Source organism: Rhincodon typus, chromosome 25 (assembly GCF_021869965.1).
Source record: "Rhincodon typus isolate 14 chromosome 25, sRhiTyp1.1, whole genome shotgun sequence".
Lineage (NCBI taxonomy): Eukaryota > Metazoa > Chordata > Chondrichthyes > Orectolobiformes > Rhincodontidae > Rhincodon > Rhincodon typus.
Window position 1 is genome coordinate 15,995,021 of NC_063356.1, and position 23,541 is coordinate 16,018,561.

Below are 23,541 nucleotides of genomic sequence, written 5' to 3' on the forward strand. Positions count from 1 at the left end.
TGTCTGTCCTATGCCAATACCTGAGATGAATTTCTAGCTTCACCTCTTTGAATAGTTAATATGTCATGGGATAAGATATTAACTCATTCAAAACCCATCCATTTACATGGGGGAATGGGTGGGAAGGAGGTGAGATAAAATCATTTTCATTTCTGTTCAAAAGAGAGAGGTTTTACCGACACTGATGGGATCCCGGGGGACAAAGCTGTCAGTCTTTAAGTATGTAATACACAAAGGAGTTTTATATTTTAAACTAGCCCAAAAGATAGCTTCCAATGCTGCAATCAGTTACTGGAGACAATATAGCATAACTTATAATAAAGTATACACAAGTGCACATTCATTTGAACACTATTAGTATTCAGACAATGTCAATAAATAGTTGAATTAAATTTGGCTGTGTCTAATGCTGCAAATTTCTTTGAACTGGTGTTACATAATTACTGATACAGTAATAAATGGATTTATGAAGATAACTTGAAATTAAAGTGACTAAAGCTCCATATTATGCTCTTATAAATAGTACAAACATATTCTATTTAAAATATTTTAACTAAGTATCAGGCTGTAGGAGCAGAACACTTCGTAAGTTATATAAACTAACAGAAAAAGCTGGTTTCAGATCTACTTGTTACTCCTGAAAATCATGTCAAAAATAAAATCACTGACTACATCATCAAAAATAACTCTCTCTATAAATATAGAGAAAATATTATTTGTAGTTCTTTTAAAATCATTGAATTGAAAAAGAATAATTGAATGAAATTCATTCATATATAATTTACATTTAGAGTGGCCAGTCTCAGGATGAATTTTAAAGATGTACAGTGAAGGGAAATATTTAAACTGTTTATGTCATTGTATTATTGTGGATTTCCAGCATCAATTTTTTTTATTAATCTCTGATAAATTAGTTAAGGGGAGCAAGCATCAACTGAGCATAGAACTAATACTTTTGCAACAGAAAGCAGGACAAATCGGTAGCCAACCCGTTGCCTTAACTAGATTAAACTCCGGGAGAACTATAAGACCATTATTTTTACCTTAAAAGGGACAGCAAGTGTTGGGAGCAGAGAACATCACAATTTCTAAATGATTTAATGAATTAAAAGAAATTCCGAAACTGCCAAGTCTAAATATAAGTATCACTTTAAATACTAGTGACTTTGTTAACTCAGGAAGTGTTGGTTCATCCAAGTCAGTTCTGCTGCTTTTCAATTCATTTTCATTGTTATGTACTTCTGAAGCCAGTCAAAAAAGATGTTGAGTTCTCCTATGGCTTTGTATACACCTTTATCCTGCAACTGATAAGCACAATAAGACAGCATTAGACGATGAAAGTTAATTAAAACCAGTTCCTCCAAGGTTTTAGTGCATAATATTTTTCCCACCTTCTTATATAATCCATTGATATTCTGAAAGTTTACGCTAGGTTTGCAGTCGCACACGTCACAGTTGAAGAGTTTATGCTGAAAGGCAACAATATATAATTTTATTCAAGAACTGATTGTTGTCTGTCAAAAAGAGAGAGAATATACAGTCAAATGTTAAAATATAAGCAAAAAAGCCACTGAACAGCGGATGCTGGAAATCTGTTTTAAATCTGAACTAATGTAGTGTAGTTTGAATATTGTGAACAGTTGAGAATATTAACTGAGTGTGCTTCATTTGAAAACGTAGATAGGGCATCATACAGAAAAGGATCCAATTATAACAGCTGCAGGTATTACAAAAAAAAAATTCAATTTACAGAATATTTTGTTCATGTTTCAGGACATAACAACGTGCATTATACAGTACAGGAAGGCACCAGCTCCTGCAATACTGGCCAGATTTATATTAATAAAATTAAACACATAAGATAGGCTTCATTTACATAATAATGCTTGTTATTGTCAACTAGTTTCACTTTTTGTGTATACCAAAATGGTGTTAAAGAGTATGGCATCCTGAGAGAGTTAGCTCAGGCCCTGACTCAGGACTTAACACTACAACACCTTAGCCTCAGAGATTGCTGTGGATAAAATAATGTTTTTTTATGATTGCAGTCAACTGCTCAGGATGGGTGTGGACACATTCTGAAAGCAAAGTCCCATTCAGTACATAAGGGAAAGGGAAGCAGCAGCTGCTAACTGTTGCCCCACCTCACAGACTGACTAAATGTATTGCTGTCATTTATTGCTGAATCACTCCATGAATGAAAGAAAATAATGAATGCTCATGTTTCAGGGCTGTCCAGATATCAAAAGCTTATTTGTGAAATATTATTGAAAGGTATAAGAGCTCACAATTAAATATGAATTTATCCAATAATGGCAAAGTCAATTGCCATTAGTTCATTTGATCAGATAGGATCACATGAGTTACAGTTAACAAAACAACTAGGTCAGCGCTTCGTTGCTACATTTAAAGTCCTCAATTTGCAGCTGGTGCCGTCCCACTGAAAATTTGCATTCTTTATTTTCACATAGGCTTTTGCAAGTGGGTTCTAGTTGCCTGGTTATCTGGTTAACGGTTTTCGCAGCAACATTGGTGGTATATTCATTTAACGTCTGCTTTTGTTTCATTCTGAATTGCTGCAAATTTTGGACTTTGTGTTTCTTTTGTGAACCATAACTCTCGAGAGAGCAGAGTTAGACATGTTGACATGGAAGTACCAGAGGTGAATTAAAGCCTCTTCTTCTGCAAATTAATTTAAACAAGACAACACAAGCCCTTTTTAAAATCCATTCTCACAAGCTGAAAACTCAACAATAAATCAGATTTAATTGGAGGCTGATCAATGAGGGCTAATTCCAGGGAAGAAAAGGTTGATTAATGAGGAAACATTGAGCAAGTTGGGCTATGCTCAAGTGGATTTAGAAGAATGAAGGGGACAATGACAGGGTAAACGCTGGAGAATGTTTCCCCTCCTGTGTGAGATTAAAACTGGGGGACATTGTTTCAAAATAAGGAGTTTTCACTTAAGATGGAAGTGAGGAGGTATTTCTTTGGAATTCTCAATCTTAGAACAAAGCTGGACTATTGGAGACTGAGAGGAACGGGTTTTTGACCTACATGTAAATTGAAGTTTATAAGGACCAGACAGGAAAGTGGAACTGAAACCTTGATCAGATCATTGAATGACACAGCAGGGTTGAAGGGTAAAATAGCCTACTCCTTGCTACTGTTTCTGTGTTCCATTTCCCTGTTGCAAACTGAACACAAAGAAATGTCATTTTCAAAACATGCTAGTTATTGTTTTAGAAATGCTTTTGTTATCACTCAAAGGATGCACATTTGAGTTTTAGTTTGCAACACAATGCAACACAGCTACAATCTTATACAAAAAGTATATGGTAGTTGACAGCCTCATTTTTACATTGCCAATTTCTTCTTTTAATTACTGTAGGGAGCTTTGTGCAGCAGGAAACTTTGTGCGGAGATTTGTGACTTGAGGTCTGCTTCATTACTTTATTCTTAAAACATTCACTGCCTCACCTCAAAAGATGCAGGAAAGATTGTGTAGCAAAACAAAGATAATATGATGATCTCCCTTCCTGTCCTCACTGTTTGATTAGTAGAGAACAGGGAGAGTTCACAAAGATTATGATGTCAATTACTGTGGTGACATCATATGTATCCACTAACTGAATTAATTTTGAACATCCTTTATCTCAATAAACACATCTATTTTGCCCTGTCTTCTATTTAACAAGGGACAAAAGTTCAACTATACGTATCAGGAACTAATAGACTTGTTGTTAATTAGATATTCTAATGAGTATATTGGAGGAATTCTTCAGAATTCAGCAGTTAGCTCAGAGATGAATAAGAATAAAAGGAATTTTTGCCTTCTCAAGATATTACAAAATGATCTACAACCAATGGGCTACATTCAGAGTGCAATCACTGTTATGTAGATAAATACAAACATCAAGATTCCATTGATAGGAACTGAGTAAATAGTCATAATTTGCTTTTGAAAGTGTTGAGAGATATTGGACAAGCCATCAGCAGAACATCCTGCTCTTCTTCAAATGGTGTTGAGGATCTTTTATTTCATAAGGCCAAGATTTAATGTCTCTTCTGGAAAGTTGGCAGTTTTGACAGCAAGACATCCTCATTCTTACCCAAAGGTGTCAGTCTTTTGTATGAAATTTAGTAAGTAGGCATTGGAGCTCAAGGTTTTTAATTGAGATTAACTGAAAGACCTGAGAATGAGTTACATAAAAATGTAGGTGATGATGGGTAGCCCTGGTACTTGAATAATCCATCAGTGCAAATTGAGCACTCTGTACAGAACTCACCCAATCTATGAGTTTCAAGATGAACATGAAAATCTACTCTTTGTATCAGTAGGGAAATCCACAGGCCAAATACATAGCAAAAATTGTAAAGAGATTGAACGTATTTCTATATTCTTCCACTGTTATTTTGTATTAGGAAATATATATGTAAGCAATTGAGTTGTATTGGGGAAGCTTTACTAATATTCTTTGACAGCAAGCATGCTTGGATCGCAGTCAAAGACTTCATGATGGAAACAGGTTATGTTATTTATGAGAGGACAAAAAGCACTTGGCATCAAAAGTCCAGTTTGTCACTTAGCTTTTCACAAATATTACAGAAAGACCTTGAAAACAGCTGCAAGATTCTTCTTTGTTTCGCTGAATTAGCCAACACTGCTTTAAGGTGCTACAGACACTTGAAACGGGGATGGGTACATCAGTGAAGCAAATTGAGTACGTTACTTTCCAAGTCTGAAAATTTGTACACTTATTTTAGACTTGGAAACTTGTGCAACACATGTCAATTTCTCCCCTCATTCTCTGATAATTTGGTTTTATATTTTAACAGAAACAAATATTCTGAGGACTAAACACTGAAACCCCTGTTAAACAAAACCAAAAGCATTTAATGAAAAAGGAAAAATCTAGTACTTACACAATTTTGAACATTCTGCTGCAGCTCAGACAGCGTGTTCCCAATCTTACTGATGTTACTATTGATTGATTGATGATGGGTCTTGGCTGCTGGGATTACTTTCCTGAGGTAGAAATTCAGCATTTCCTTCAAAAACTGACATCCTTCACGGCCCTAAACATTTCAAGATGTCACCGTTATGTCCTTGCAAAGAGTCATTGCACAAATAGGAAATGACAATTTTGTCACTACGTTGTAATACTTCCACACTATATCCTAATTTAGAAACGATGCATTAACTCAATCCTCACTTTAGAGAGCCATAATCTCAAGTAGAAATCGCATAACAGACATCTTTTTTCTCAATAAGTGGTTTCATTTTCTTTTTTTTGACCTAATTTTAAAATTAGTAATTTCATCTCCCACTGTTCCACCAAATACCAGATGATGGAACTAATAGGCAGATAACTTATTCCTAAGGTAATACAAATACTGAAACCTGCTTGTTTATCTTCCCTGGGTAATTTGTGATCTTCACTGCACTCTGGTTCTATTGTTGGCATATTGAATGCATCATTCTGGCTGGGTTTATAACTAATAAAATATATACATGCATATATCGGTAAAGTACATAAACAACAGGTGGTGGGCTTACTGAGAAAATATGTAAATCTCACCCTCCACTTCTTGAAATCTTTGTTGGTGAAAATTAAGTGACTGACTTATTTTTAATTAAGAGTGGGAGAAATCTGCTTGTATATGGACACTGAGCTGTATCATGGATTGCAATACAATTCGCGAGGTACAGTGAGTGGATTGTGATACAGCTATTTAATTGATTTTTCATATCAGTCCATTCGATTCTTAATCTCTGGGCTTGAATGTTCTTCACATGCTGTTTATTTTCCAATTGTTCACATACAGACCATAACATTCTGTTTGACTCAGCCCCTCTGACTTGATAAATCAATGCACTGAAATGAACCAGTAATGATGATTAACTTATCTTTATACATTGTATCTGCTATTGCAACCTTTTTCCAAGCAGTCCCTCAACATTACTATTACTATCTAAGCAAAGAACCCCAGCATAAGGATGGATGACACAGACATCTCTCTAATGAGATCCCTGCATACCAAGATATTCTAGATCATATGCCAATCAATTCATGTTAAGGTTTCCTCACCTTGAATCCATGGTGAAGTCTGCCTCCCAGCAAAGTTATGTGCAAATTGTCATCTTTCCTTTGCTATAAAAAAGGACAAATAAAATTACCAAATGCAGAATGTTTCCAATGAACAAATGCTACAAATCAGTTAGAACTAAATCAATTTCCAACAACAGACTGACCTATCATAAAGACTCATTTAGTTGTTGGCATATAGTCTCACAATAGTTGACCCTAATACACTGTCTGGCTTAAAGCTTTTTTTTGAATCATTTTTTTCCTGTCTGAGTAACTGCAAACAATTTTAATGTATTGTCACCCACATCCCTTGAATTTACCTGAAATGATCTAATACCATATTTTTCATATCAACAATTGTAAAATAAAATTAGACAAATCTATTCATAAATCTTTTCAAATGTAGTATAATCTCAATCAAATACACTGCATGTTCTCCATTATACAAGCATCTGATTTCAAGATAATTTAACTGATTTTAAATTGCTTTAATATAATTAATATGTAGCTTTCTGAGCATCCATCTTCAAACCTAATTAAAATTCTTTTATGTCTTGAAATACTATTTAACATTTTTATGAAAGCAAACTCAAATTATTCCTTGTCACAGAGCAGTCAGTGAGGGAACTGACTCTTCTGCATTTTATAAATTCTAAAATAATTTATAACAAATTAAATATTCTTCACAATGCATTTTATTTTTATACTTACAAAATAAGTCCTTATTTTCCGATATGAGCTTCTGAGTTCTTTGAGGTGAGCAGGGAACACAGCGTGGCTAAAGCAGTTATCACCCGACTGTTCGTGCCTGCAGTAACAACACTGAATGCTGATCACTGTGTATAATATGACAGTGACACACTTCATGGTTTCTGTCTAGTTTGCACAACCCTAAGTTTATGCGCACTAAAGCTTATAGCGTTCTTACCTTGATTCTTTCTCTTTATATTTCCTTTGTGACCACTATTGGTTTTTTTAACTTCCTATTGAAATTTCCTGTTGGTTATGTATTATTTGAGGTTACTGTCAAATTTCTAAATGTCACTTAACCTTCCCGGCAGTTTGAATTTTCCATTGACCCCTGATGTATGTTAATCATTGTGAAATTTAATGGCAGAATTTTGCTTTATTTCAGTCTGTATTCCCTTTTCTGTAAAGCTCGTTTTACATCTTTTACTGCTAATTATTTCTTCAGGACAATTAAAATTTTGCTTCATAAATAATTTTCTGGTATGCCTCGATTCCTGTTTTTTCTCTCTTTGCAAACTTTTCCCTTCAGTTTGATTCATTTTAACAAGCTAGGTTTATGTGATAATAAAGATGAGAACATTACTATACCAAAATTATTGACTATTTGTTCAGCACCACTGTTACCTAGATGAATGCACATTGTTTCAGAATATCTCACAGTAATGATATAATTCCATCTCTGCTGTCTTTTCTTTTATTGAGAAACTTTGAATTGCCAATGATTCTTCTACATTGCAAATGTTGATCCAAAGCTGTATTATTGCAAACCTAATGGTGCATCTTAATATATCTTTAGCAGTGATTCAGGAAGTAGCTTTAACAGTTGAGGAGAACTGGACAAATTAAAGGAATAATTGATTCGGACTGATTTTTCTCCAAAAGAATCTTTTTGGTTTCCACTCTGCAATATAATGGAGATTTATAATTTTATAATCTGATCCTGTTGGTCACAGTAGAATCTCTTCCTGGAATGTGGGACAATAATTCGATATGTCTGCATTATCCTTGATTGAAAAATGTGCTATACCCTAAAGAAGTAACTTGATTGAATCAAACCTACCATAAAATCTCCATTCGAAAAGTTTTATGAATCATAGGAACGCTTATCTAAAGGTACCACTCATCGTTTCTGCCTTCTTTTTGTACTTTTTTGAAGTTTTGTTTTATGCAGTAATTCTTTACATTCACATTTTAAGAAAGTTCTGACGTTAATATTTGGCCTTATGGTATGCTCCATGACTGAGTGGAACTGGTGTCTTCATACCTGTCACACCATGCTTGTAAACACAGGCACGTGTGAGAGATTGCAATGTTGATTGCAAACTATAAATCAAGCTTGATATATGACGTTTCTTTTTCTTTTATTGAGCTTTTAATCTTAATTCTGAATGTTGAAACAGGATGTATGCGGTTATGAGTGGAGTCAGTTTGCAAAATAGTCCACACATACAAGCTAATTATTAGCCTATCAGCATTATTACAGATACTCCTAAGCCACAGCGATATCTAAACATAAATATTCTTTCTGGCTCTGGTTAAAATTACTGCTTGAAAAATTTGAAGATACTTTCTTAAAACCTCTTAGTTACCTTAATCTAAAATGATTTTCAGTTTTTGGCTGATTCATGTCAATGATATAGAGAATATTTTTTAAGTAATTACAGCATTGCTCAGCTCAGGAATAATACTGCAGTTCCATGAGATCCCCCTTCATTAATCTGAACTCCAATGAAAACTATCCTAACATAGTCAATCTCTCCTCATACGTCAGTCCCTCCATCCCTGGAATCAGCCTGGTAAATCTTCGCTGCATTCCCTCAGTAGCAAGAGCATCCTTCCTCAGAAAAGGAGTCCAAAACTGCGCATAATATTCTAGGTGCACAAGGACACCCAGGTCCCGCTGAACACTTCCCTCTCCTAATTTACAGCCATTCAGGTAGTAATCTGAGATAATCAGAAAATGATGAAGGGTCTAGGCCCGGAAAGTCAGCCTTCCTGCTCCTATGATGCTGCTTGGCCTGCTGTGTTCATCAGCGCTACATCTTGTTATCTCAGATTCTCCAGCATCTGCAGTTCCTACTATCTCTGAGTAATCTGATATCTTGTTTTTGCTTCTAAAGTGAATAACCTCACATTTATCCAAATTATACTGCATCTGCCATTGATTCGCCCACTCACCCAACTTGTCCAGATCATGATGAAGGTTCTCTGCATCCTTGTCATAGTTCACCCTCCCACCCAACTTTGTATCATCTGCAAACTTTGAGATGTTACATTTTGTTCCCTCATCCAAATTATTAATATATATTGTGAATAGCTGAGGTCCCAGCACCAATCCCTGTGGCCCCCCCTACCAGTTACTGTCTGCCAATTTGAAAAGGACCATTAATTCCTACCCTTTGTTTCCTCCCTACCAACCAGTTTTCTATCCATTTCAATACACTTCCCCCAATCCCATGTGCTTTAAACTTGCACAATAATCTTTTATGTGAGAATTTGTCAAGCACATTCTGAAAGCCCAAATATACCACATCGACTGGCTCCCCCTTATCAACTCTACTAGTTACATCTTCATAAAATTCCAACAGATTTGTCAAGCATGATTTCCCCTTCATAATTCCATGCTGACTCTGCCTGATCCTGCTACTACTTCCTAAATGCGCCACTATACAGACCTTGATAATGGATTTGACTTCTTTCCCCACTACCGATATTTCACCAATTGAATTCTAACATTTTACTCCAATGTGTAGGTAAATCCCTGCCCTAATTAGCTGTAAGCCTGAGGGACACACTTTACTGGGGATTGAGTATTGTTTAAATGAGATCTGTGGCTGTGATCCTCAGGCATCAACATGTCTGAAGAAGTGGAGGTGATTGGGAAGGGAGGGGAGGATTATGACATTTCAGTATCAATCATGAATGGATATTTGGAAGGGAAAAACTGGTGTTCCATACTGCAATGAAGTTTTCTACTCCTGGGTTTGGTTAGCTCCATTGGCTGGATGGCTGGTTTTGGAATATAGAGTGATGCCAAGGTGTGGATTCAATTCTCACACCAGCTGAGGTTACTGTGAATGATTCTCCTTCTCAACCTTTCCCCTCAACTGAGGTGTGGTGACCCTCAGCACCAATAATCTCTCTCTAATGAGAGAACAACCCTCAAGTCTGGTAAGATTATGGCGACTTTACCTTCTTTTACTTCAGGCATCTAATACAGGTAAGTTCTTGTTTTAAATAGATGTATTTATTTTGACAACAGACTTCAGGGACTCCTGTAACAACTGCTGCTGGAGACTGCTTTCAGGTCAACCAATTTTGCTAGGGATTAAACCCTTTATTTGTAAATACTGCTTGTTCTGGGCCTATGCCTTTGTGCGTTTACCAATTTGGTGTACAACATATTTCCAATACAGAATACATAACCTGCCACATTGGACACTTTTGTTTCAGGCCTCTGTTATGACTGAGTTTGGAGGGGCTGCACTGTTTCTTCTTTGAGGCCATTTCTTCCACTGCTTACAACAAATTTAAAAAGTCAACAGCTTGTGCCTATTATGTAGGGCAGCATTTTCCCAAAATTTGGTTAAGTGTCAATTCGGGCAGTTCTTTGGAGGATTTCTCTCAGTGAGCTGTCGTGAGTTTTCTCATGCAATTTTACGAAGTTCATCACGTTACGTATGCATCACTTCACCAAGATGCTGCTCTTGTGTTATCTTTTTCTCACCAGTGACAGAAACATTTGCTATTGGCAGGATCTTCCAGTTTTCTGCCACCTGCACCATGTTTAAAGCAGAGCTGTACACCAAGTCAAAAACTGCCAGCCAGGAATAGCCCCTTCCAGAAGAATTGCCCCCAGAAATATCTGAGAGAGGGGGATTGCCAACCACCTTAGCTGACAGGGATTTGCTGGTGCTGGGGTTAGTTGGGGTATTTGAAAGGGGCTGCCCTCTTTCCTCAGGACTGTCAGAGGAGACTACAACACTGGATCCTGTCAGGCTGGTCCAAAGCTGTCACCTGGGTCAGTGCAGTGTCCATGGTCTGGAGAAACACAGGGAAGTTGAAGACCTTCTGCAATCTGCAATGGTGAGTGCCATCATCTTTTCTCTGTTACACTCACTTTACTGCTGCCACTGCACCCAGCAGGACCCATGGTCTATCAGTCCCACTGTTCCATGCAGCATCTTTGCTCAGTCACTCTTCTCTACCCCGTCCTCCCAAACTGCGTGTCCTTCCTACCCTTGAGCTTCCAATTCACTCACTCAGGACACTTCACCACCTTTCCTGCAACTATACCAACACTAACATCTGTGCAAGCCACTTTCACTCCCTCACTCAGTCCCTCCCTCTGTCTCATTACAGCAGAAAAGGGCCTATAATAGGACACAGGGGACCAAAGCCCTTACAAGACCCATGGGGAATCACTAATGAATCTCCCTCTAGTGCTCATTGAATATGAGTTCAGTTGGTATCAGGCAATGGCCTATACAGTTGGAACTCACCACCCAAGCCCTTTATAAAGCTGACCCAGCTACCCCTCCAACTTCATTTTGATTTAGCTCCTTCTATTGTCCCTAACCCTCCCACATTTTTGATTGTTTACGTTACCTGTAATGGACATTGTTTGTAAATATCCATTTGGCTACTTGGGTGATTTACTGGTGGTGGTTGGTAGTTGCAAACAAATAAAAAGTCTTGGTAATTTGATGATGGGAAAGCCATTTGGCTGTGTGTAATATCACTTCAGGATACAAGAAGAAAAGAAAAAGCAGACCCAGTGCGTTGGTGATTTACTAGTGGTGATCAGTAGTCGGAAAAATATGTCACGGTGATTTGGTGGTAGGAAAACTGTTCAGTTGTGTGTAAGAGTACCTCCAGATTTAAAAAAAAATGCAGACCTAGTATAGAAAAAGAAGCAGACCCAGTTGGTACTCTTGTGGCACAGTGGTTGTTTTCTTACCTCTGAGCCAGGAGACCTGGGTTCAAGTCTCAGCTACTCCAGAGGTGCGTAATACGACCTGAGTATCTAAAAGCTCTAGGTCGCTGATAAAATTGCTTTGCAGAATCTGTGAAAATGCCGCCTACCATGTTTTAAAGGAGACCCAGAGGGCTCTAAAGGCGCAGAAGCAGTGTCCCAGCCTCTGACCCAGGAAGCCCAGGTTTAAGTCCCACCCAGTCCAGACATCTCAGAACAGGTTGATGAGGAAAATCTCTATAAAATAGACAAGCTAGGTGCTGGGCATAATTGGTCATTGTTTCAAGGTTCAGTGGCCCTACCAACCTTGAAAAGAAGCAGATCCAGGGATGGGTCTGCAGAACTGGCTGCCCTGGGCTGAAACTGGCCTTTGTATACCATGAGTAGTGGCTGTATTTTGGTGTTCAACAACCAACAATGTTTCTTTCCAGCTGAACTTCCTGAGTTATTACATTGGTGAAAAGAGTCAAGAAAAGTCATGGACAGCATTGCCTTTCAGTGAACCCAGTAAGATCATGATGGGGCAATATTGAAAATCTTGCTGTTTTGGGGACTGGAACTTTATGCTGCATGTGCGGAGGATTGGCCCAGTACACTGAAAGAATGAGATACTTTTCTCAGGCAAACTGGCTAAAAGGGGATCACTGACACAATGTCATTCTCCTGACCGCTTGCGGGACCCTGAGTTTTAGCATCATAAATAATTTAACCTACCTGGCAGCCCTGGAGTTAGAATCTTTTGATGAACTGATAGATATGGTAGTGGACACTGTGACTCCAAACCAAATGTTATATTGCAGTGGTACAGGTTTAACACTACAAATAGACTTTCTGAGGAACTAGTTACTAAATTGGTGACAAGGCTGAGGAAATTGGCGGAACAATATGAGTATGGATCAGCACTTTGGGAAATGTTACAGGATTGCTTAGTTTGTTGGATTAATAATCATGTGACTCAAAGAAGCTACTGACTGAACCAGATCTAGACTCCAAGATAGCCATAGAACTGGTCCTCTCCCATGAAAATGTGGCAAAACATCCTGGGAATCTCCGGGATGCATTGACTGTACTGCCCTCATCCTTAACCTTGACCTCCATGCCGCAGAGTCAAATAACCAGTGGACAATACTCGCTGCTCCCATTGGTTGCCAAGTGACACCAATTGGAGTCAGATGCTACAAGGTTCTAGAACTGGATGGGAGGTTTCTGCACAAGGACATCCATGCCACATTTGTGGTCATAGAATTCACCCCAGACAAGGCTATGAAAACTGATGAAATGTGTACCGCCTAGGCCAAAGGGCAAAACCACCTCAAGACAGGGCAATGCAAATAAATTAGCCTGAGGATGAAGAACTGATGCAGCTAAATTGCATCATGTTCCCAAAGTGGCCCCAATTAAGATAAAACTTCAGATAAATGACCATGCCTAGACTGGAGGCAGACAGAGATACTGCTGTATCAATTGTAGGAAGAAAAGCTTTGGGAAACTCTGATGGGGCAGCTTGCCTTTAAGCCTGTGAGACACCAAGGCTACATTTCCTAATGTACTAAGGTGCCTTGTAGTATTGGGACCACTGTAACCCCAGTTATTCCATGGACAACAGACAGTCTGACTCTCTATAATGGTGGTACAGAGGTCAGGTATGAAACTTTTGGGAAGGAACTGGCTACAGAAAATCAACCTGGTTTTAAAGTGGGTGTTGACAATCTATAAGAAGTCTTTGGAAAGTATCTTGAAGTGTTTGAAGAGGGCCTCAGGAAGCTAAAAGGAGCCAGAGCCAAGATCTATGCAGATCCAGAGGCCCAATGCAAGGCTCTGCATAGATCCCTTATTCCCTAAGGGCCAAAGTAGAGGTATCTAGAGGAATTTGGCATCATATGCCCAGCGCAATTTGCTGAATGGGCCACACCAGTAGTCCAAATTTTAAAATCTGACAACTCAGGCCATCTCTGGGGGGATTATAAGTTGAGAGTCAGCAGAGCTTCCCCTATAGACAGATACCCTATGCTACACATAGAAAACTTTCAGAAAAGCTTATATGTGGTGCCAAGTATTTTCCAAATTGAAGATGAGCCACACCTAAGTACTCCTGGATTGAGGTGCCTTCCAGGAAGTATGCCATTATAAAGTATTCTCAAAGGACTGTGTGAGTACCCTTGCTTGCCTTTTAGGGTATCTTTGGATTGCGCCATCTTTCAAAGGATGATGGAGAATCTCCACAAAATGGTGCCTGAGTAGCAGTCTGAATAGATGATGCTTTAATCTCAGGAGTTACTTCAAAGGAAGATGTAGAGAGTTTGAAGGAGGTTTTGCTGCATTTTTCTGAGGCTGGCATCCAGCTAAAAAAGTTAAAATGTGTGTTCCAGGTAAACAAGGTAATGGATCTCGGGTACGGAGTTGTCAAGGTCAGATTATACCCCCTTGAACAAAAGGTGAAAGCCGTAAAAAGGGGCTTCGATCCCAAAGAACACCACAGAGTTGAAGCTTTTCAAGTCCTCAAAAATCACAAGGGGGAAATACGGACTACATAAGGCACTTTGGTGACAGCTCCCCAAGGATTCTTGGAGTTATCCTTAAAAAATAAGATTGGTATTGTACATGGTCAAAACTGGGGAGAAGATTGCAAAACAAATGAAAATATGTTGACCTCCTCTGGCGGAATTCTCCACAGAGGCAACTGCTTTGACAGACAAGCCACTGAGGGTGAGCCCCATTCAGTGACTCTTTGATGGTCTTCATAAAAGAGACACTCGCCTATGAATTATACACGCACTTGACCAGACCTGGAATGCAACAGCAGTGGGGCTTTGGGCAATATGACGTCGGAGGCCTCATCAACACAGGAACAAGGGGGACTCCATGGACTCCGAAGGGGAGGAATGTGATAACTTCTGCAAGGCTCATGGAGAATCACTAATGAATCTCCTTGCAGAGCTCATTGAGTATGAGTGCCCTTGGTAACAGAAATGGCCCGTCGAACTGGAACTCATTTCCTGAGCACTTTATAAAGCAGGCCCAGGGGCCCTCTTGTGGTGCAGTGGTAGTGTCCCAAGCCCTGGACTTAGAGGCTTTGGTTCAAATCCCACCTGTTCCACAGGTGTATAATAACACATCTGAACAGGTTGATTAGAAAAATAGGTTAAATAAACAAAAATCAAGCCCAAGGCTCTTGTCATGCAGTGGCATTTTCCCTCTCACTGAGTCAGGAGGCACTATTTCAAGTCCCACTGTTCCAGGAATGTGAAATATCATTTCTGAACAGGCTGATTAAGAAATATTTAAAAAAAAACACTGATCAAGGGCTGGGTCTGCAGAACGGTCTGTCCTGGGTTGGGACTAGCCTAAGTATGTCACAAGTAGTAGATCTATTTTGTTTTCTACAACAAACAGTGTTCCTTTCCATTGGGCTTCCTGAGTTATTACAATAGTCAATGAGGAGTCTGACATTTGTCTGCTAATGTCAGGCTCCTCATTACCTATTGTAATAACTCAGGAAGCCCAACCTGAAAGGATCACTGTTTATTGTAGAACACAAAGTAGAACCACTACTCATGCCATGGAGACCCAGATCCAACAGAATGCTCATTGGCTGCTTGAGATTTCCACCCATCTGCACTCCATCACTTTAGCCCTTGGTGCTCAACATCACTGGTAATGTGATGGTGAATTGAGGGACTCAGACCTCATTTCTGGTGCCCCTTCCTCACAAGGAGATAAGGTGGAATCAGTAGGGACCCAGGTGGAGGAGGACCACATCCAGCTCCTCCAGAAATCTCTTCTGAGGACACTTCAGCACTCCCCAGCCCCTCCACCTCCAACTTTGTCTGTGACCCTCAGTCTTCTGGGAGTTCAAGTTGAGAATGATGAGTCTGCAACTGGCCACATCACCCTCAGCATGTCTGGGCTCTCTAGCCACAAATGCTCCCGATGTCATCTGGCCAAAATGCCAAGGCCAACAGCCTCCACAATAGGGTAATCTCCCTCCCCCTAGATGAAAACCTTGGGACTGCATCTAGCTGTAGTTGGAGGAAAAGCTAAAAAAAATCCATTTTGAGAGCATAAATGTGACAAGGTGACAATTCGTTGCACATAGAATATCATATTTTCAAGATATTGGCAATTTTAATCATCATCTGTCTGATTGGCTGTCATTTTAGGCACCGGTACAGGAATGAAGCTACAGAGGAAACCCTTGCACAGCACCATATGAAGTTAGAATCCTGTCTAAAGGGGTGGTATACTTTCCCCAATGCCCATCATAGCACAACATTTCATCATGGTTGAATGTGGGAGCATCAGATGTGGTAAATATTTACCCTTATTATGAAAAGTGAAGAACGAGGAAATAAAAATGCTGCATTTGCTTTCATTACTTAACAAATGCTTCTTGTGTCTAATATTGTGCTGCTCTTTCATGGTGAAGATGATGTTCTTCCCAGTCAATGTCACCACCTTCCTCCTCCTCTTCCAGCTCCTCAGTGTCCATCATGACCCTCCTTGCCTGGTCTAACTGTACAGAGCTCAACACACAAGGATTACACGGCATAGAGTGTACTGCAAGACAGAGCTCCATTCAAGCATCAGAACTTCATCTTCAGGAGGCCTATTGTCTGCTCCATGATCACCATGGTGAAAGAATGGGCTGCACATCCTCAGATAGGAACTTGTGTAATGGTGTGATCAGCCATGGTTGGAGAAGGTAGCCCTTGTCTCCCAGTAAGGCCTTGAAATGAAGGGTTATTCAACATAATTGGTCACTGTATGAGGATCACATGCAGGATTCTGTGATTTCAGACATTTTTAATCTGTACTGTGTAAGTGCCTGATTAATGCAATTGCAATTACAATTGAGGATATTTTCATTCATATCGCGGGTATCTGCAGAATGTTAGCCTATTCAACAGTGAATATTTCTCAGTGATTGAATCTTTTTTATAGTTATCTACTGAGTATCACAAAGACTTTGATTTCAAAACTATCGGAAAGTGCCATCAGTTATTAAAAATAATGCATCATCATTTAATTGTTAATGTTATTTCCTGTTGAATTGCTCTCCTTACCTCTTTCTATAAGCATATATAAGCATGTCAGAATTGCAAATAAAGCTGGTGTTCATTAATTGCTGCATGTCAGTTTGGTTTTGCAGTTTCAATTCAAGGTTGGAAAGTGCAATATCTCATGTAAATTTTCTTTAGCAACAGACATCAATATTGCCAATACAACTTCTGTAATACTTCAGATACTTGCTTGTACCTCCTTACCATTCCTAGTGAAATCCCTCCTAGGTTCTGCACTCCCTGCATTCTATTCTTCTGGGTTGTATCATTATCGTGTTTCTTGGTATTGCTGAATTGCATTATGACTTAATTCCACTTAAGGCAATCTTGTTGATTTAACTTTATTCTTTGTTAAACTTTCACCATTGAAACTCCTCCTTGGCAATAGCTTTCTTGATGCATTTTCACTGCTTTCTTTCTGCAAACATACTGCTTTGAATTTTTCACTGAGATATAAAGCCCCTGTTCTTGTGCTAAAAGTCTTAGAATCTCTTTGGAACCAATGTGGCTGTATACTTTGTGATTGAATCATCATCAGCTCCAATTTGTCAGCTCCACCTTCTGAGGAAAAGATAATTTGACATCCAAGATATCAAACCTGGAACTGAATTCATGGTTAACCAGGCAGCAGTCATCTCCACATTGCTATGTGCTTCAGAGACTTGGAAAATATGGAGCAGACACTTTAAAGCAGTCAGGAAGAATGACTGGCAGTGGCTACACAAAACTCTCAACAGGAGTATTCTAACCCAAGTCAACTTGCCCAGCATCGAGATGCTATTCATGGTAGGACATGACATTTGGATGCCTAACGTCAGACACCCAAAAAACCTGTTGTTCCTGGAACTCAGTTACATCAGGAAACTTCTTGAAGAACAGAAGAAACACTTTAGTATTGACCTCAAAGGAACCCATGAGGAGGTTGAACGTAACCATCAACTCATAGGAGAGTTCCGAGTCATGGTCACTAGACCTGAAGTGTTAAATCTGATCTCTCTCCATAGATGATGTCAGACCTGATGAGCTTTTCCAGCAATTTCTATTCTTGTGACTCATAGGAAACTCTGGCTCTGACTGGCCAAAATAGGGAAGACTGAAAACTATCAAACACATTAAATGATGCTGCTGGGAACATGCAGAGGCAAAGGTGAGGCACTGGAGGGAGTGCACACATTCCAAACAACTCACCTGTTTGAATCTTCAAGCATCATCTGTATCGGTTGTGTTTGAGTCTACAGATCTGCATTGTACTTATCAGCTATTTCAGAACTCATCATATGGCAGTGGAAGCAAGTTATTCTTGATTTTGATGAAGGCCTAATTATAAGAAATTGAATCTATGGTGAGGGTCAATAGCAGATTAAGAGACCAAGACTTCCTGTTGGAAACTTGTCGCACTGTAAGTCCAAAGTTTCCCCCACACACATTAAAGTGGAGGTATAACATTATTCAATGTAAAATAATTTCCAGCAATGATATTGCAATGAACTTATATTTACTTATGTCCATATGCTATTTCACACCTCCGAAACACGTCTTGTAAACATTTCAGTAACTTCTGCCATCATAAGCATCTCAAAATATAGTACCCCATAAAAGTTCTGTGCTTAGAGCTATCCACCTTCCATTCCCCACAAGTTGATCAATTTTTTCTATAATTTATTGCTCATCCTCTGACTTTCCTCTTAAATCCAGAGGTTCCCAAAGCTTTATTTTCTATTGCATTACTACGTCAGTGTAATAATCTCCTGCACTTCTCTTTTAACCTAATCCAGTCAAGGTGATGGGAATTGCAGGTGGACCATGAGACGAAGACAGAAAATCACCACATCTTCTCAAGGATATTCCACTTCTCTTCCCTTCAACTCAAACTCCCACCCACAGACAGAACCCACCCCATACCATGCTGCACTGATGACTAATTGTGCACAAGAGTGATTGATGAAGTCTCTGGCCTCACATGCTCCAAATCCCAGAAGATGACTGGCATTACATTTCATCTGATAGAAAAAGGGAATGAACAACCTTCATTCTGCTGATGCAACACAGGTTCCTGTATGCATAAGGAATATGAAGCAAATGAAAAAGGCATAATAGTTGCACAAGAGTGGTGCAGATAGCAATGTTAATGGAACTACTGTCACTGACCTCCTCTCACCTGGGGATCTCCCTAGAGCAGCATCCCATCTCATAGTCCCCCAGCCCCAGGCAGCCCACTTCTACCTTCTCCCCAAAATCCACAAACAGGACAGCCAGTCACTCGGGCACCAGCTGGCCACCAATACCCAATACAAACCCACCGACTCTCACAGTTACCTTGACTATGCATTCTCATACGCTGTTTCTGTAAGGACTCCATTCCATTCTCCCAGTTTCTCCATCTGTCTGTTCTAACAATGGCACCTTCCTCGGGGGGTCCACAGAAATGTCCACTTTTTTCCTCAACTGAGGATTCCCTGCTACCATGGCCAACAGGGCCCTTAGCCAGGTTCGAACCACCACCCACACTTCTGCCCTCACCCTTTTCCTTCCCTCCTCACAACAATGATACAGTTCCCCCTTTGCCCTCTTTCACCACCCCACCAGCCTCCACATCCAAAGGATTGTAAGCCACCACTTTTGTCACCTCCATCGGGCTGCCACAACTAGACATATATTCCCTTCCCGTCTAGGACACCCTGGTCCACTCCTCCCCCAGCCCCAACATCTCTCCACACCCCGACAGCTTCTTCCCCTGCAATTGCAGAAGGTGTAATACCTGCTTGTTTACCTCTTCCCTCCTCACTAGCGAAGGCCCTGGAACATACCTTCCAGGTGAAAGAGTGATATACTTGCACTCATTCAATCTAGTCTACTGTATTTGCTGTTCACAGTGTGGTCTCCTCTACACTGGGGAGACGAAACATAGGTTGTGTGACTGCTTTTCAGAACATCTGCATTCTTTCTGCAAAAATGACCTTGAACTTCCAGTTGCCTGCCACTTCAACACACCGCCGTGTTCCCATAGCAACATTTCTGTTGCAGGCCTGCTACAGTGTTCCAGTGAGCCTCAGTGCAGGCTCGGAGAACAACATCTCACTGGGGAACCTGTAGCCTCTGGACTCAATACCGAGTTCAATAACTGTGGAGCCTGGTTCCATCTTTCCATGTTTTTTACCCATTCCACACCCGATCCTGTAATGACATTGGTTGCTTTTAGCATAGTCGTCCGTTTCCACGTACCCTTAGACACATTATCACATTATATTGGCTACATTCAGTACAGTTAACCCATTTTGTTTTTACTCTTAGACCTTATTATCATTTATTCAGCTTTTTTTCTGACCTGGCCTGCTATCCATAAGCTCCTTGTTTACCTACTTCTTTCATATCTTTCCCTCTAGGTTCTGTCTCCACCTATCCACTCACTTCTCCCTTTTCTCACCATTCCCCTGACTTTGGCTTCAACATAAGTACCGCTTCTTCCCAACCAGTAAAAGTTCTGATGAAGAGTTACGAGACTTGAAACGTTAACTCTGCTTGCTTCCCACAGATGCTGCCGGATCTGTTGAGCTTCCCCAGCAATTTCTGTTTTTGCTTCAGACCTCCAGCATCCGTGGTTCTGTGTTTTATTTTGATGTTAACGGCTTAATGCTCATGATTATTTGAACAAATGAAGGACTTTACCCGAACTCGTCCTCCTCCTACCTCTACTTTGTTTCACCTTCCATTACAGTATCCTTCAGGTGAATAGCATGATTGGTTTCACAAGAAAACAAGGGTGTGACTCTGATGGTTTGGATAACAAATATACTTGTTAGATATGATTGAATTGTGTATACGGGACAGGAACAGGCTTTCTCATGGCACTGTCAAATGCCCTCACTCACTCACGATTAGGTTAAGCATACATGATAAGCCTGTTGCTAGGTGGTCATTCGACAACATAGCCACAACTGCCTCCTCCTACTCTTCCACAGTGGAAGTTGCTGACTGTTCTTCAACTTCCTCCTCTTGCTACTCCACTTGATCTTCTCTGCAGTGTATCATTATGAAGGGCACAGCAGATACCACAGCTATACCACGGGCGTGTGATGGATCAGTACTGAACGGTGCCTCCAGTTCCATTTGGGACAACTGACGTGCTTCTTGAGCAACCCAATGAATTGTTCCAGTATAACCATGTGCTGATGCAGTCCCAGCATCTTTCACCCCAGCTCACTGCTTAGGTTTCCTAAGGGCACCTTCAGAGGGAAGCCCTGGGTGACTCGTTCAGAATGAATGGATCATGGCAGCTTGCGAGATAACCAGCACAGATAAGCATAAACAACTTTCAGTGGTCACAAACCAGCTGAACACGGAGTGACTGGAATCCCTTATGATTACTGAAGAGTCCAGGTTAGTTTGAGGACACCTTGATGCCCCTAGCATGCAATCAATGGCTCCCTGCACCAGTGGGAAACCAGCCACTGTGAAAAAGCTATCAACCCTCTGTATTTGACTAGCCTGACTCCATGGTTAATTTCATTCCATTGGCTGCCAGGATATACAAACATATATAGCCTTAGTCTCTTGATATATTGTTGATCTTTTAAGAGAATGGGAGTTGGTGGCATGGAGGTAATGTCACTGGATCATAACTCCAGGCGAATGTTCTGCAGGCATCAGCTCCAGTCCCAGCACAGCAAATAGCAAAGATTGAAATCAACTACAAGTTTCAGCACTAAAATGCTGGTCTAATTGCAATCATCATCATTAAAACCAAGCATCTGGTTCACAAATGCCCTTAACAGGAGGTGATGTGCAATCCTTACCCGGTCTGGACTACATGTGATGCCAGACCCACAGCACTGTGGATGACTTTTAACTCTGGCAATTATGATGGGCAAAGATTTCTGGCCTATCGGTGACACCAACATCCCATGAACAATTTTTTTAAAAAATGGAATGATGTGGAAGGCTTCCCTCTGTCTGCAAATGTTGTGCTGGAGGTTCTTACCTTTGTGGCTAATATATTTGTTATGTCAAACAGCATGGATGCAGATAAGAGCATCACTGTTCATAGAATCCCTACAGTGTGGAAACAGGCTACTTGGCCTATCAAGTCCACATTTTCCCTTCAAACAGCATCCCACCCAGAACCAGTCCCCTACCTTATCCTTGTAACCTTGTATTTCCCTCAGCTAATCCACCTAGCCTGCACATCCTGGGCAATTTAGCATGGCCAATCCACCTAATCTTCACATCTTTGGCTGTGGGAGGAAACCGCTGCAGACACAGGGAGAGCATGGAAACTCCACATAGACAGTCGCCCAAGGCTGGAATCAAACCCAGGTCCCTGGCTCTGTGAGGCAGCAGTGTTAACCACTGAGGCACTGTGTCACCTAGATGTGGCTTTGGTGACATGACTGCTGCTATTGCTCCTTATCACAAGTTCCCAACTTCTGCTGCTGTGGTTGATTCCCTGCAGCAGTGAAAGCTGACAGCAAGCAAGGTCACCCAAAAGTGAATAAATTCCAAGCTAGTAGGAAATACTTGCAACAAGTTGGAAACAATCCTCAAAGCAGTGAATTCAGATTTTCATAACAAATCCCGCCTGTACAAGTTTTTCAGTGAGATTTTGATACTTCACTATTTAAAGACTTCCCAGCCTGTTGGTTTCAATGAACACTGACTCTCCACTGTGCTAACTCCTCATTATCCCTTAAAGGTTAGAAAGCCTGTGCTCTATCTGTTAAAGCTATAACATCTCCGTTAATTGTCTCATTGAATATTGTGTTTACCTAATTGCTGCATGGAGTGTTCTGTGTTTACCTTCCAACCCACCTGGATTAAATCCATAAGTGAGTGAGATCTTATTGGGTTCCTGTTTAAATACTTCTTTTTGGGTCTTTATGGCTTCCCACTACCCTCACCCAAACCCCTTCCCCTTGACAATTAAAAATCGACCTGTTAAGTTTTCTTCCCACAATTTAATTTCTTATAACAGGGCTTTACTTTGAACTAAACATCTAGGCCAATGGAAACAAACTGGGACTTTTTACAAGTAATAAACAGGAAGTTATTATGAATGAACGACGCTGGATTATACAGAACAGTAAACAGGTAGGAGGGAGCTAAAGTAAAATATAAACTCAAGATTAAGATGACGTTTGTAAACCAGTCAAGTGCCAATCTTGTGGTTTACAACATCAGGTGAGCTCTGTTATTACTGTCTAATTTCTTCTCATCTACCCTGTTTTCGTTTGCGATATTATCTACAACACTGAAGTCAGATTAATGTTTTCTATAAGATACATGTACCAATTCTCCTCCTCAACAATCCAGAAACAACTTGATTCAATTCTACGGAATTGTAAAACAAATGACTTTAGCAAATTGCAAGTAACACAAGTAAGTTCAGCCTTCCTGTCAATGGTCCTTCCATTTTGCATTTTGTTTTCTGACATTTGTGTTTTCTTTAGTCTATTGTGACATCTCACAATATCTTGCAGTCTCAGAATGACTTCTGATCAGTTATGAACATGTTCTTTGTTTAAGTATTCATGATTTATTCTCTTCATTCGAATTAGCTGAGAGTTGTCTGTATGTTAATGTTAAATCCTGTTATGCTAAAGAAAAGAATACGTTGTCAGTAATGCCTATTGCTGTCAACACACTCCAGAGAAAAGAACAAGGTAGTAGT

At 40.0% G+C, this 23,541-nt stretch overlaps 1 protein-coding gene across 1 annotated transcript; it reads right to left on the reverse strand.

Annotated features, from left to right (window-relative positions):
- Positions 1-801: 801 nt before the first annotated feature.
- il10 (interleukin 10) lies at positions 802-6,959 on the reverse strand. Its single transcript, XM_020518179.2, has 5 exons — positions 6,804-6,959; positions 6,093-6,155; positions 4,927-5,079; positions 1,392-1,469; positions 802-1,304 (listed from the first exon to the last, which is right to left on the reverse strand). The coding sequence occupies exons 1-5, from the start codon at positions 6,957-6,959 to the stop codon at positions 1,215-1,217; spliced, it is 540 nt and encodes a 179-aa protein (XP_020373768.1). The 3' UTR covers positions 802-1,214.
- Positions 6,960-23,541: the final 16,582 nt, after the last annotated feature.

Coding starts and splice junctions, on each gene's coding strand:
- il10 (XM_020518179.2), bottom strand. CDS start 6,959: ATGAAGTGTGTCACTGTCATATTATACACAGTGATCAGCATTCAGTGT. Junction 6,156..6,803: donor GGAAAATAAGGACTTATTTT/GTAAGTATAAAA, acceptor CCTTTTTTATAG/CAAAGGAAAGATGACAATTT. Junction 5,080..6,092: donor GACTTCACCATGGATTCAAG/GTGAGGAAACCT, acceptor TGAAATGTTTAG/GGCCGTGAAGGATGTCAGTT.